Raw genomic sequence first — 15,646 nt, forward strand, 5'->3', positions numbered from 1 at the left:
TTATATATCAATATGGAACATCATACCGAGTAGTAATAAGTACAATTAAGCTTCAAGGTGATGGGCAGGTGACCGCGAAGGGGGAGAGTTACGTTGAAAATGAACCTTGGCTTTATCTGGATCAGTGAAAAACTTTGTTTGACCATCTATGTCAACTCGAAGTCTCGCCGGGAAAAGAAGGGAGAATCTCAGATTATTTTCCACTAAATGTCTACACACCGAAGAAAAGGCCATCCTTTTTTGTGCCACCGAAGCAGAAAAATCCTGAAAGATTAATATACGGTGGTCTTCTACCATTATTTGAGGGCATTTTCTAGCAGCTGCTAACATTTTTTCTTTGGTCCTAAAGTCTAAGAACCTGGCTATGACAGGACGTGGGCGGTCATGGACTCCGTCTCTCTCCGGGCCTAAACGGTGTGCTCTTTCAATCTGAGGTGAAATGAAGTCACACTTTTTATTTATTTTTATTTTTTCTTGTGCGCTTCCCCTGAGCAGGTAAAGAGTTTGGGAAAATCTTTATGTAAAGGAAACATTTCAGAACACGGTGTAGAACCCCTGGTACACCAATGTATAATCGTGCACTTGGCCAATAAATACATATCAGTCTTAAGGTGAATTTCTCTAAAAAGCTCAATAATGGGTTAAATTATGTGGGACAGGTATGTCATGGCCATAACAGGGCACAAATGCACCCACTGAGCGCGCAACGTCATGATGTCGCGCAAAAGGGGCAGGGATGGCAGCACTGGTAAGTGCAGCACAGACTGGTCATCCTGAGGACACCTGATCGGCTGCAGAGTGCCAGTCTGAGGGCATCCTGTGGACGTTCCAAGCTGCACTGCACAAGTGATTCTGGCTGCAGGGTGCCGTTTCAGGCACCCTGCTAGTTAGAAGCAATGGCCATAAGGGGTGCGATGGTGCCACCTACAGAGCCCTTGTGTTATGTGCTGTGGCACCGGTGGCACACTCCTAGTTGCGGCCCTGAGGTATGGTGAGGTGTTGGGAGAGGGGATTTTCAACTTGCAGGTGACAGGTAAAAGTGTTTAGTCCAACTTTTTACAAACTTGTATAAAAACAATGAAATATTACTACAGTAATTATTTTTTCTGTAACCAAAAGGTCTGCAACAACTTTAATTTGATGAAAAGCACCATTAATAAAAAGTACAATCATCATCCATTTGACAACTTTTAAAACCTCCAGCACTTTCCTTATGGGCCATAAGCAGCCTTCTATAAAGTATCGCTATCTCATTTGTCACTTTTTGGGGGTCCAGGATGTTTTTCTCTTTTTTTTTCGTGCCCTTCTCCCAGGTTTTGTAGAAAGTCGCACACCCTCGCCACAACTATAATGAAGTGCCTTGTCTAATTGGATCTCGCATTTCCCGGGTGTGCACATTTATGTGGTCTGCTCGTTTCATGAAACAAAAACTCATATTTGCAAACTCGCACCTAATACGATTGAGCCTTTATGCTGAGTACATACCTTACAGATATATCTGCAGATGATCGTTGTTCATACACACTGAACAACCATCATCTGTCTTCTGGTTGCGGGTCCCGCTGGCCGGGGGGACGTGTCGCGCCCCCCCTTCCTGCGGCCTCTGCTGCAATTGTGCGGGCGGTCGGCTGATTTCCCGTACACACAGCAAGATGCCCCAGTATATCTGCCGATATACTGGGCATCGGCTCTGCAGCACAGTGGACACGATATGTCTGTGAACAACTTCATTCACAGATATTTCACTGGTACACACTGGCCGACGCACACAAGATTTATTGGCCAATATATCTGCCAGTGTGTACTCAGAATAAGTCTTACTCTTCATACCCCAGTATATGAACATGTATAAATGGCTAACTCCTAAATATAGATTGTAAGCTCCACTTGGTCAGGGACTGATGTAAATAACCAGATATTCTCTGTAAAGCGCTGCGTAATAATACATTAGCATTTAATATAGCATTCTTACAGCATCATGCATCACTTAGCCAGTTTGCATGAGCCATTTTCGGTAATATTTTAGTACAAAGTAGTTTTACAGCTCTGTTATCAAAACTTTCTTGTCCAAACGTCATGTTTGTGTATTATAGAGGATTGTCACTCGGTATATATGTATTGTCCTTTGTTTTATATCACTCAGGGAATATTCTGACAGCTATGCTGTAGTGCAATAACAGTTGGATTATTATTTGTTTGACCAAAGATGCATTGCAATCATGTTTATGGGGCCTTTCTGTAAAACTGTTCCTGCGGCATACTTGCCTACTTTTGAAAAAGCATTTCAGGGAGATTGTGAAAGCAGCACCTATGTGCCCGGCGTTAAAGTGGACTTGTACTGTTCCTCCTTATGGGCATGTCATAAAGTTGACTTACATCCAAATGTAAACGAGCCCCAAAGCAACAATTGTTGCTCATTAAGATGTACCTGTTGATGAAAACACACTAATACATCATTATGCCTTATACCAATGAAGGGAAATGGCATTAAATATCCAACTTGAATGTATAAATATCTTAATTCTTTTTTTCCCCCAGTATATAACAGCTACATAATGGGGGTAAGGTGCAATCAGGGATATTACTAGATACTTCAGGGAGTCAGGGAGATTGCTACTATTTCAGGGAGTCTCCCTGATATTTAGGGAGAATTGGCAAGTATGTCCTGCGGTATAGGCTACATTTCCAGTATCCTATGCTTACACATTGTCAAAGAATCAGAAACTAAATTGACCATCTCTTAAATAGGGGAGAGTCTGTCTCTGGGGTTTTGCAAAGATTCTGGGGAGTTGAGATGGAGGCTCTTTTAGATTCTTTATTCATCCACATGCTCTATTATAAGGAAGGCTAATTGATTAGAAGACCTTCATGCTCAACAAACATGTGGCCTTTAGCAATAACTTGTATATGGTGAAAGGGACACCAACATACTGTATCATCTACCACTACAAATCATGCACTGATCTGACTTATGGACACTTCATCAACCCTGACATGCAGAGTTGCAGTTGCTGTCATCATGACATTTGATTCATCCCCAATATAAACAAACCTTAAAAATAAAGATGGATATGTATTATCCCCTATACTTGTATGGTGTCAGTAGGTTTGTACAATATTGAAATATGAACAGCTCTAATAGTATATTTCGTATAAACAATGTAAATATTTAGCATATATATCGCTATATATATATAAACACAACTTATGGAGCGTACACGGTCAGATTTGTCAGACTTGTCAGATGAACGATTGAACGATTTGAACGTTTTGAACGATTTTACCAAAGTTTTGAACGATTGAACGATTTTTGACTGCATTAAAATGAATGGAATCGTCCAAGTCTGACTGCAAACACATCAGATGTCAGATATCGTTATCTGACAAGCGGGAACGCGCATCGTTGATCGTCCATCGTTCAGGCATGTCAGATATGAACGATTTTCCTTCAGATATGAACGACTGAACCATTTTTAAATAGTTATCGTTCATATCTGAAGGAAAAATCTGATCGTGTGTATGCACCATTACAAGTACAAATCTGTTTTAATCATTGATTATTTTATTTTCTCATAGGCAAACTGAAGTCCTTTTCATTTAAACCAGCGGAATCAAGATGAATACAGGTATGACTTATTGGCAAGCACAAATAGTTAGCATGTAATCATGACAATATGTATTAATCACAAATGGTAGGAAGATAACCATTGCACACCCACATGTATCAGGTACATTATATATTATATATCCGCAAACTGATCCAATGTTTAAGTTTGCAAACCAGGCTACAGGCAACGTGGGGTTCTCAGGCTGTTATGGTACCATTAGTCCCAGTCTGAGCACCACAAGTTGCCAGTACATGGACCTTACTGCCCATTAACCACATAATTCAGACTTGCCAAAATACTGACGATCATATTTTTTATAGCATTATTTAACAGTGTAAAATAAATTGACTCCAGCTTTTCAGACACATTTTATGTGTGTGAGAATGTGTGCCAGCTGTGTAAATTGTGATGGGAAAATTAATAAAAACTTAATTTTCATGGGCATGTCACTTCTAGGACGCAAATGTGACTGACTTTATCATTGAAGTGTTTCACTTTGCATTAATGCCATTATTGTCATTGTATTGTTATCATTTATGTTATAATGTTATGCAATTTTAGAGATTTAATACAGCTTGAAACACATTACTTTTATTCCCAAGTTCATTACGTGACGACTAAAAGACGTGTAGGATATGTGATGGGTTATATATTACTCCTATGAACATGTGTCCTTTCATAGCTGCCCATACATAGGCAGATTCATGTGTGACCAACCCGAGTAGCAGCAGCTATTGTGTACTGTGGCCGAACAGCCGGATTCTAAAGCATACCATCAGTGTGTGTCAGATCCCAGCCATCATATTTCCACCCTTTCTACCATATCCGATCAACAGCTCAAAGATTATAGACCAGTCCTGTTTGGGATCAATGGTTTTTGACCCATTTAGATATAAATAAGCTGCCACTTGCCAGTTTAATATTTTGCAATAGGCACAAAATCACTGCCTCCTATCAGCATCTGACAGTTGTAGATCGGGACTGATAGGAATTGATGGAGTGACCGAATAGTCCAGCCACATATACGTGTTCCCTTATGTGTGTGTATCTACAATGCACAGTTGTTCTCCTTCATTTATAAGCATTCAGGCTTTAAAATTTTACCACTACACAAATTTGACACAGCGTGCTTCTCTGATGGTCATGTACACAGTCACACACATCCAATTATGTGATCCTTCAGATGTGACTAGTCAGGTCAGTCTGCTAGTCTACAGCTGGTAAATTACAAATCCCAGCATGCTTTGCTAGTTGCCACCCATGGCATGAAATGTGTGTAGTAAAATGTTCCTTTTTATTGTCGTTTGAACTATATATTTCTATAATTTTCTATAGCCTGGTGTTTCTCTTTTATTTCAAATGCAAATTTCTTTTATAAAGAGCAGCAACGTGAACACTGTATAATAGCTGGAACACATCTGGAAGTACAGTGTAATGGCTGCATTTTCCTGTCAGTAATCTTCTCCCTAGGACTAAGGGCTTCCATCTCCAGCCTATCCATGGCACATTTTATCTCACATTCACCAAGTCTATAGCTATATTTTATATGTGAAAGTATTTAAAAATAGTCTTTTTTTTAAAAACCTCTGGCATTAGTAATGGTTTCTACTGTATCTATACTCTCTGCCAGTTACCCTATACTTATGTGGAAAAGGTGACAGTACAAAACAGATCAGGCAGCAACAGAACAATCACTGTATAAAACCAGTATAACCATATTGCATTACATTTTCCCAGTCACTAAACATCACCCTGCTTTCTTGATGTAAATAAATCTTGACCTAGAAATTCTATTAATTAAGTGCCATCAGGTATGTGGCGTGTAGTAAAATTTACATTTCATATTCAATTTCCAGTATCAAAACAATGGGGTCCCACTTATATTTCATATTTTGCATTATTTGATGCCCATTTTTATTCTTTTAAGTTGTGTATCTTTTGAGAGCAGTCTGAGAACAGAATAGTACCCACTGTCTCCTACCTGATCTCACCCAGGTAAGTTGGACTTTGGAAGCCCTCGGTTTTGGAATCTGCTGCATACGATATAATGTGTGATTATATCTTGTGACTTGTATACAGGACAAGTCAGTGTGTAGAACAGGCCTATAGAACGATGACGTCATATTAATGATAATGTACAAGTGCACCTGTTTATCTGGCTTGTCATGTTCTTACACAAATGCCACATTGTATCAGTGGTATGCATTGCATGTGCTTGCTGTGTCTGTGTTCTGCTTGCATCAATATCACTTTGTGTGCTTCCAGATAGCGGTGGATGTGCTCGCAAACGTGCTGCAATGTCTGTCACACTAACAGCTGTGAAAAGAGCGCAAAGTTCTCCAAATCTATTGGCTTCAGGTATAGCAACTAACCCGACTACGGAGAAGAACTTACACAATCTTCCGAAGCTTTCACAATTTCTGAGTGGCATAGAAAGTCCTTGTACCCAACATTTTTGCCTGGTGGAAATTTCAGCATTCTCATACTTAACTATTCACAATGTGTTTTTTTTAATACAGCTGGCATAATAAAGTCAAAGCATTTTATTATGGACTAAGAAAAAGCTGTTTGATTTGTTTGTGTCATGTGTATTAAGTTAGGAAATTGTCCATTGCTCCATGTCCTTGTGTAAAGTTCTAAAGAAGAGAATCCTGCATCTTTCTCCTTCACCACCTTGGATGATGGATACAGTGCCGCCATAGTAATTGGTGGTGCACTTCAAAGGTCCTACCAAGTGGTGTCCTAAAATCTATTTCATAGATACCTTGACTCTTGTGATTCCACCTTAAAATGGGTGAGCATCACTGCTGTATTTCCAAGCTGCAGAGCCGTAGTGGCTTTTAAGCGGCAATTCTAGACAGTGTAGTAGAGTACCAATTCAGTAGGAACAAGAAACCTCACTAAGATAACTTCTAGCAAACGTGACTTTACAAAGCTGATGTCTAGCGAATGTGTGGCCTTACTAATTGATAGGTTCTCAAAACCTATTTAATGAATATATTGGGTCTGATTCTGAGTTGGGAGCAAAGCAACAAAAAGAAAAAAGCACGTAGCTTTGCACCTTGGCAAAACCATGCAGCACTGTAGGTGGGACTGACTTAAAATGTGAAGAGAGATTTAGATTTGAGAGGGAGATGTTCAAAGTCAAATGTAAATTGTAGTGTAAAAATAAAGCTCCCCAATATTTGTAGGCTACATGCAAAAGCTGCTAGTATTTGCCCTGCATGCAAAAACAATAAATGTATTGCACCCCTTATATTGCAACATGGTTTGTCCAGATGTAACCCAACTTGTTTTGTTTTTTTCTTTGCTCCTAACGCAGAGCCATCAAGAACTATATGACTATGGGGATTATGTAATAGGTTGCGAGCTGCAGCCGCTGTGGGAACTCCTGTGTGCGTCTTCACGTATTTTTAAAGCGGCAATCATTTTAAAGGCAAAACCCAACAATTGCAAATTTAAACGTATTAAACTTTTGAAAACATTATACAAAGAATTAAAACGCCGCCAATGTCTTCCTGCAATATTTTCTATATCAAATACAAAAATAATTTTAAAAAAAGTAATTACGTGAAAATGTAATTCTGAACAAATATATTAAATTTAACCTTTTCAGTGGCAATATTCTTTTGTTCCAAAAAATAAAAATCCATGGTTTCAGAAATGTGTCAGCAGAATTGTTTCAGTAATTTAATTCTGCTGGATTCAGGCCGGCTCCTTCAATATCAATATGTAATATCCTATATTTAAATCAACAATATGTGTGAGAGGAGTTCTAAATCTAAATGCTCAGGTATATAATTTTCTTGCCAATTCTCAGAAAAAGGCATAAGAATATGAAAATAAGTCAAATGTTCACAATTTGTTTCTGCAAAAGGATCTGATATGCTATATTTTTTTTAAAACTGTAAAATAAATTATTATTTTGTAGTTTTAAATAGTCCATAATACTGCTATATAAATGCTCTGTTGTGCTATGCTATACTTTTATACCTCATTGCTGCATTTGCGATCCCAGCCCTGCAACCGACGTCGCAGGCTTGGATCACTATCGCAACTATCATGGTCGCGATGGTTGCTCCTTTGGTCAGTCTATGGGAGCTGAAGCTTCCCGCAGCCTGACCAGGTGCTAGTCACGTAAGAGGCAGGAATCTGCGTCCAACAACGCAGACCCATGCCTCCTCCCTCACGGGAACGGGGACCAGCCACACCCCCGCTCTGCTTCCCCCCCCCCCCCAAACGCCAATGCTGTGGCTTGGGGGAATCTGCGAACATAATTGCAGGACCTGTTCTGCAAATACACAGAACGAGCCCGGCACAGAAACGGAGACATCGGAGATGAACCAGATGTACCTACATATCTGGATCAGGCCCAATATTCTCTAACACACACACACACACACACACACACACACACACACACACACACACACACACACACACACACACACACACACACACACACACACACACACACACACACACACACACACACACACACACACACACACACACACATACCCATGCAAGCAGGGGAGAATATACAAACTCCACACAGTTAGGGCCAAAGTGGGAATCCATCCCATGACCTCAGTGCTGTGAGGCAGTAATGCTAACCATTTCACCAACTGTGCTGCATATATATTGAGACAATGACTAGTGGTTCTGATTAAATCAAGTTTTATATATTTTGAGAGGCAATGTCCTTTAATAATTGGTAGTAGAACCAACAAGAGGGGGAGCCCTACTGGACTCTGTGCTATCTAATAGAAAATCTATATCCAATGTCCATCTCTAGTAACCTGGAGCTACAAAACTTGGAGTTTTAGAAGGACAAAATAGACATGCTGTAGCTTTTATTCTTAAAGTAATGCGGAAAAAGTGAAAAAAAAAACACATGGGAAATAAATACAAAATATTTTAAATACTGTTGAAAGTACATACTGTAAGGCAACAATATATCTAAGACTACATGAACCAAGCTGATTAAAAGACTGGAGTGAGAGCAAGCTAGAGGGGACTGAACATGTATTGCATAAATGTGAGGAACATAAATCTGCTTGGTAAATACTAAAGTTGAAAACAGATTGCCAAGGACAAATGTTTTTCAATGTACTTAAACCTCAAGAAAACAGTATAATAATATTTGACAGCTACAGAAGGCTGTTCTCTAAATGATGGGGGATTTTTTTATCTGTTTTCACAAAGTAGACAAGTATACCAGGTGGCATATTGTGTACCTATAGTCTGTATCCTATTAAATAAACAGAGGTGTAGTAGCTCCTAAACAAGATACCTCCATAAGGCAGTCATACAGCTGGGAATGCCCTGGCTTGTTGGCACCCATGATAAGTTATAGCCAGGTTAGATCCTGGTAGTAAAGTAATAGTAAGAATTATAACTTTACTACTCACTCTTCACCAGAATGTACACTATCTTTCAAGAAGATTTACCCTGAAAAGACATCCGTTATCACTGCTAATAGTGGCGCCACTTTTGATGTTTAATATGTCTCTCGTGTAATTACAACTCATCTTATATGAATTCCGTTTACACATAATAACTATAAATCATTTGATTTTTTCTTTTAGGGCAGGAATCTCATTCACCTGACTCAGGTACTCGGATATTTATTTTACTATATGATAATAATGTGGTGTTTTTTTCAGTATTGTGGCTTGAGACCCAATGGAAGATGTAATGCGGCTGGCCAGACAATTGCATTGCATTATATTTAATGGGGTAATGTTAATGGCACTGTAAATATGGTCTGGTTTAACTTTAGATATCTGGAGCTCTTACAATGATTGTGTGAAAGATGGTCTCAATGGTGATTCAAGTGGTTCCTCCCTTGCAGCAAAAGGCTACAGAAGTGTCCGTCCAAACTTACAAGAAAAGAAATCTCCTACTCAGGTAACTGTTACCTCTATTTACAGTGTATAAAGGGCTCCACAAAGAATAGTTTCTGCAAATACATTTCAGTGAATATGAATTAAATTGCCGGTGAACGGTGCGAATTGCCAGTGCCGGCAGTGTTTATACTCCGGCAATGGTAGCGCGTCCTGCACCCTTCACCCGGCTGGCCGAAAGCCGGATTCGCACATAGGTGACCGCTACCCTATGGGGTAGCGAACACTTTTGTGCGAGATCCCGCTGCCTAGTTGTTGCTGCTGCGCAGTGTCGGCCAGGCAAACGGATTTGCCCTTAAATAAATTCCCCCCTTATAGTTAATTGTTAATGACCTGATTCAAATGCTGTGTATCCAATGTGCAGCTTTCCTTTTAACATAATGAAGGATATTTTGGCAACCAAAATAAATACATTTGCATGTTGCAAGGCTTTGTTAAGGAACTGATGCTATCACTGATTGGAAAATGTTTGTGGGTCTATCCAGGCACTAGACTAGAAAGGTCATTAGCAAAAGTGTAAATTTCATGTTTTTTTTCAAGGGTAACGCAAAATGTCACCTCCTGTAATGGGGAGGATGGCGGTGTAAGCCACATCAGTACATGGGGCTAGTTAAACACTCACATTCATATCAATATGTTATGTGGGGCAGAATTATTTAAATGGATAAATGGCAGGGCCAGATTAACAATGGGGCGGATGGAGCTACAGCTCCTGGCCTCCACATAAGAATAGGCCCATCATCAGCATAATCATGACAACTACCTAGCTGGTCACACAGCCATAAGTATTCAAATAGTTTTTCTAGTTTTCTCACAAAATTATACTTTTATTTTTTAAGTAATTAGGAAGACAGTGGGGCTGATAGTGTAGGGGGGTGTATACATGCATTTGGCTCTGGTAACACCCACACAGCACTGGTTACAGCCCCTCCCCTTCTCGGTATAGGCCCTTGAACATTTTCAGCCCCAGGCCCATATGGCCCTTAATCCGGCCCTGATAATATTCCTGATAAACGTGACAATACCTGATCCTGCTTTTCACTGTGACCAACTGCCTTATGAATATGAAATCCTGTTTCTGTCAAAAATATAGTAAGGCTGTTTCCGCGCATATTAAGTGAGCGTTGTATAGGGTGTACCCAGCCTAACACCATTACAGATTGCCCATATGTACTCCCCAAAGAGCCAACATAGAAAAACCCCACAATGGAAGCGCTGTATGTCAGAGGCAGCATTTGACAATATCAGAAGGAAAGGGGCATGAAATTAATTATGGTAACTTTAAATAAATGTGCTTTGTAGATAGTGAGCAATGAGACACAATAGCATTGTAGAAGACATACAAATACCTTGCATGTTTTGTACAAGCATCATCTGTCCTATTACCTGCATATGTCTGCAATGTAACCTGCATATGTCTGCAACATTATACTGTATGTATGTAACATTACCTGTATATTTATGCAACAGTAACTTGTCTGCCACTACTAAGACCTTCTAATTCATTAGTCTTTGTTAAAGATTAGTGGGGGTCAGTATGTCGACATTGACATTGTTGAAAGGTATGATGTGGACAGGGTTAAATTGTCATCCTATTTCATACATAGCGACACTGACAGAATATGAGAGAAATGTTACCAGTGATATAAAAGTCATCAGTATTTCCAGTGTTTATGCTAATGATCCCTAATAGACAAGTTCATGTTACATTATTCCACATCTAAATAGATCATATTTAAATTGACTGTCCTATCTGATGATTGGTAAGTGCATACTCCTGCACGAGTGAGCTCCAGCCTCCGGGTGCCGCTGCGGGTAGGGAGCTGGGTGCTCGCTGGTAACAAAATCTCAGCGGGCGCCCGGCAACTGGAGCCTCCCTGTGGTGCGGGGCTGAGGTGGACCGGAGGAGGCGGAACTGGTTTAGTCTCCTCCAGCCCACTTTAACCCTGATGGGTGAGGGGGCCCTTTACATGTGGGGGCCCAGGGACGACCACCCGTCGCCCCCCCCCTCCCATTAATTCGGCCCTGGCACCAGGACACACTTATGTCGACGTTTTAATCATGTTGACATTTCATCAGTGTCGACATGATGAATGTTGACAAAATATACCCAACCTGACTCTTACTGTTGCCAGCCAGTATCGCCATGGATTGTAACTCAGCTGCCTCAACAAATGATTCTTGCTAATAGTGAGGCATAGCAAAGCATCCTTGGAGATTATTTTTCTTTTTTACAGCGGGATGTACTACAGGGAAAATGTAGGCAAAAGTCAGAAAACTGCCATTTTTGGTGTTCCTACCACATTTCCCATATGTATTAAGCTCTGGAATGCGTTACTTTCCGCAGCTTGGACCCGGAGGGCATTGCCCAATAGAAGCCTATGGGCTTCTCTTCGCATTGTGCCCTGGGAAGGATCCAATTAGTTACCACCCAGTGTCTCCCATGGTGCGTGCGTCATACATCTCATGCATAAAGGGACTCCCGAGGGACTTCTGGGTCATAAACCCAGAGATCCTATCATCGCAAAGGACATCCTTTTCAAACGAGCTGTCCTTTGTGATTTTAATCAGAATTCTAGGTACATACCGATGTTATTAATGCCAATATTATACCCGATAAGTGGCGGGATGTACTGCATCCAAAATGCAATATGTAGGGCAGGATGCCTTAGGAGTCTGGGTTGTTTCATAATGTTTAGGTGTATGTTGCTTCCATAGTGGTTTTGCTGGTATTTCTTATGACCGTATATACGAAACAATATTGCTGCCATTAAGTATAAGTGCCAAGTGTCCATCATTCTCTAATGCCACACCAGATTTTTAAGATTTGATTTCCCTATTTTTCTTTATTGACAACTACATTACACTATGAAATTCCTCTTTTTCATATTTCATGCTAGATAAAATACTTTTCTATTTATCTATTCTAATTTTATTTTATGGGCTTTAGAGCTCAACATTTGTGGAGAATGGTATTTAACATGAAAAATAGCATGTTCTAATTAAATCCAATAATGATAGTGTTCCAAGATCCATCAATCCAGTGTTGCATGTAAAGGCCCCCATACGTCAGCGACGGATTGCAGCGATGTTGTGATCCTGCAACACGGCATTGCAGGATTGCTGAAATCCAACATGTTGGATTTCACAGATATGCCGATCACGATAATTTTTTGATCGTGATTGGCAGATAGGTGAAATTTAACATTCAGAATTTCACCGATCCTGCGACAGATCGTGGAACATCGATGGCCACCGGTCGGCATTTCCCACCGGCGTATTCGCTCGCAGGATCGCACAATTCGCCGGCAGATGTATGGGGGCCTTTACTTGTCTAGATTCAGTGGCTCAGTAACAAAATGCCCCTGAAAACCATTTTCAAATGTTGAATTATGCTCTACAATATTAGTACTGCAACTAAATAAGGAGAAAACTCTTTATATTTAATATTAGTATGTTAGTATGAGTACTGCTCGATAACCAGTCATAACCATTCTGCTCGCCCCCAGAAGAGTCCGTTCCTTAGTCACAGCTGTCTTAGTGAACCCTGAAGAAACAGATTAAACGCTTTGGCTTGGAGTGTGTAGCATGTCTTTATCTTTGGTTCTTTGTACACGATTGTTTTTCTCTGATAGCAATGCAGCGATTTTATACCCATCACTTAGACCCAATGTAGGCATCCATTTTGTGGGCTGAACCTATGTACATGATAATTTCGCCACAATTTACCCAGACCAGTTGCAACACCGAGACATAAAGTACTTTGTAAGCATTGTGTGCATGTTGCTGGCAATTTACAAAGTCAGAAAGCCCTAAATCCTACAAAAACATGACTGGAATTATTTTTAACCCCCCCCCCCCCCCGTAATCCCACAGATTACAGTAAATTATCGCTGGCCCACCCCCTCTTCAAAGTATTGTGATTCGCATGAATTGGAGAGCAAAGTTTTATACTTGCTTTGACACTAAGGGCTAGATTTACTATTGTGCAGTTTGTCAAAGTTGTTGATGATCGTTGGCTTTGACCGATAAATTGTCATTTATTTCTGTTGCCGCTTTAAACCTATTGGTCAAAGTTGCTGATCGTTGGCTGCTTTGACAAACTGATGAATAGTAAATCTACCGCTAACACCCCAACTTTCTTTAGCAGAAACCTGGATTGAATGTATCTAATTTTCAACCTTTTGGGGCTGTACACTTCATGTCTATTATTCAGGATTTTGATTTCTAGCTAAACAGTGATTGTATATTAAATGTGATTATATGCAAACTGTCTTATAGTGAGGTTTGTAGTGCAGGCAGAACATGACATGGTGGCCAGGCCACCACTGCAATCAGAAGCGTCTGCCCCTGCACACCTTATTCCGACACTCATCAGACCAGGACATCGTAATACTGCTTCCTGGCTGCTCAGTCACAGTACATAGTGCACAAAGTGAATTCACATCTTCAAGTTGAACTATGTTTTTACTCATTGTTAAAGGGGCATCCTATGATGTCAGTGAATACATCGTCATCTATTTCCCTGGGATGAGGGGAATGCCACTTAGCCGCTGAGTACACCTGCTTTAGATCTCCCCTGCCTGTTAGAACTTAGAAGTAATACATCTTGTGCGATCTGGATTCGTTTCTGTCAGATCCAGGTTCAGAGTGAAAGCATTGCGGATACCCGAGTCTTTCTCAGATGTGTAAATAAATATGAAATAATTAGAATTAAAAGAATAAGAAAAATAAAATCAATGCCGATAAAAAAAAGCAAACCACACACTTCTAAGTGTCCAAACCATGTCCTGCCAATAGATCTAAATCCCTAATTGCTTCTATGCTTTTCCTGGCATGGTATATGTGGTTGAATATTGGGTAGCTTACATTACCTGGTAGTTGTATTTCATGAGGTTTTTTTCAGTATTGGAATACTTTTATGAGCTACCTATAGAAAAACATTCTTTGTGTTTGTTAAACATCTGATGCCAATATTTACTGTAACTCCACAATAAATATTCACAATTTACAATATATATAGTCAATGACTTAGATGTAATCTTACGACCTGGATATAAATGTACAGTAGGGAGTAATAATTACATGAAATAGGTATACCCATGCATTTGTGTCAGATACTTTCATTAAGCTAAATATGCTAATGTATGATTCTTTTTTTTTCGTTGTTGCTGTTTTGTATGTCTTGTTTTGCTCTGTGGCTGCACATTAATAACAGGCTCCCCTTCCTCCCCCTAGAAAAGGAAGTTTTCATAGGTCATCAGCTAATTACCAGCAGGGTGAGATAAGTGAGCACATAGTAAGCCCGGCAGGTGTTTCGACTTGTACCAATAAGGAGAGCATTATGTGTTCTGCTAAGTCGAGCATGAGCATGCGGAAAATTACCACTAATCCACAGATTTCATTTTCTAATATTAGAACAAAATCAGAACATGGGAACAGTAAAGTCAGTCACCAGGAGTGTAAGCAGGACTCAAAGGAACGTAGGGTTTCCACCTTGAAACTAATCCTAAAAGAGTTTGCTGCAGATAAAAATTATTCTAATACCCTAACAAAAGCCCAGAATTCTTCAGTGCTAGACTACTCACCCAACATTTTGCCCCATAACCCCGCCACTGAAAAGCACACAACATCCCTGTCTGTTGAGATAGCTTCCAAGATGGACACCAAGGCTGAAGATAACCCGGGATTTCATGGACCTGCCGCAGCACTGTCCTCTGGTCCTTTCAAGGCCCCTGCTAGTATTTCTGGACAAAAGACTGCTACAGAAAGACGAGGGGTATTATCGATAGTTTCAAGTATCTTCTCTAACATTGTAAAAGGAATGCAGTGTTGTGATCTAGAGAACTTTAACCTAACCTAATAGTAATGTGTACAAACTGAAACCTAGAATTAGTTATGATTACGTAGCATGTACCAGCATGTCAAAACTATAGGGGTCTCTGTATCAATGCCAGTGCCTCTGTTTCAAAAATGTACTTGATCCTTAAACATATACAGACATTTGGATCAGATATGAGTAGTGAGAATAGTGATGTATGATTTGATAAAACGCGTGAACCGTGTAGCAGTTTTCACTTCTTCCCATGTCCGCTTGACTTTCTAACTATATTCTTAGCATTGTTTCAG

At 40.0% G+C, this 15,646-nt stretch overlaps 1 protein-coding gene across 2 annotated transcripts in view; it reads left to right on the forward strand.

Moving 5' to 3' along the window:
• The window catches only part of SORBS2 (sorbin and SH3 domain containing 2), a 325,434-nt gene that overhangs the window by 176,825 nt on the left and 132,963 nt on the right, over positions 1-15,646 (forward strand). For both annotated transcript variants that reach the window (XM_088478777.1, XM_088478776.1), the window contains exons 3-7: positions 3,577-3,626; positions 5,874-5,966; positions 9,200-9,226; positions 9,394-9,521; positions 14,736-15,296. In XM_088478777.1, the coding sequence (XP_088334903.1) occupies positions 3,617-3,626; positions 5,874-5,966; positions 9,200-9,226; positions 9,394-9,521; positions 14,736-15,296 (819 nt within the window). In that variant the 5' untranslated portion in view covers positions 3,577-3,616. The remainder of the gene's footprint in view (positions 1-3,576; positions 3,627-5,873; positions 5,967-9,199; positions 9,227-9,393; positions 9,522-14,735; positions 15,297-15,646) is intronic.

The sequence above is a fragment of the Taudactylus pleione genome, unplaced genomic scaffold, assembly GCF_031769625.1.
Source record: "Taudactylus pleione unplaced genomic scaffold, aTauple2 ptg000218l, whole genome shotgun sequence".
NCBI lineage: Eukaryota > Metazoa > Chordata > Amphibia > Anura > Myobatrachidae > Taudactylus > Taudactylus pleione.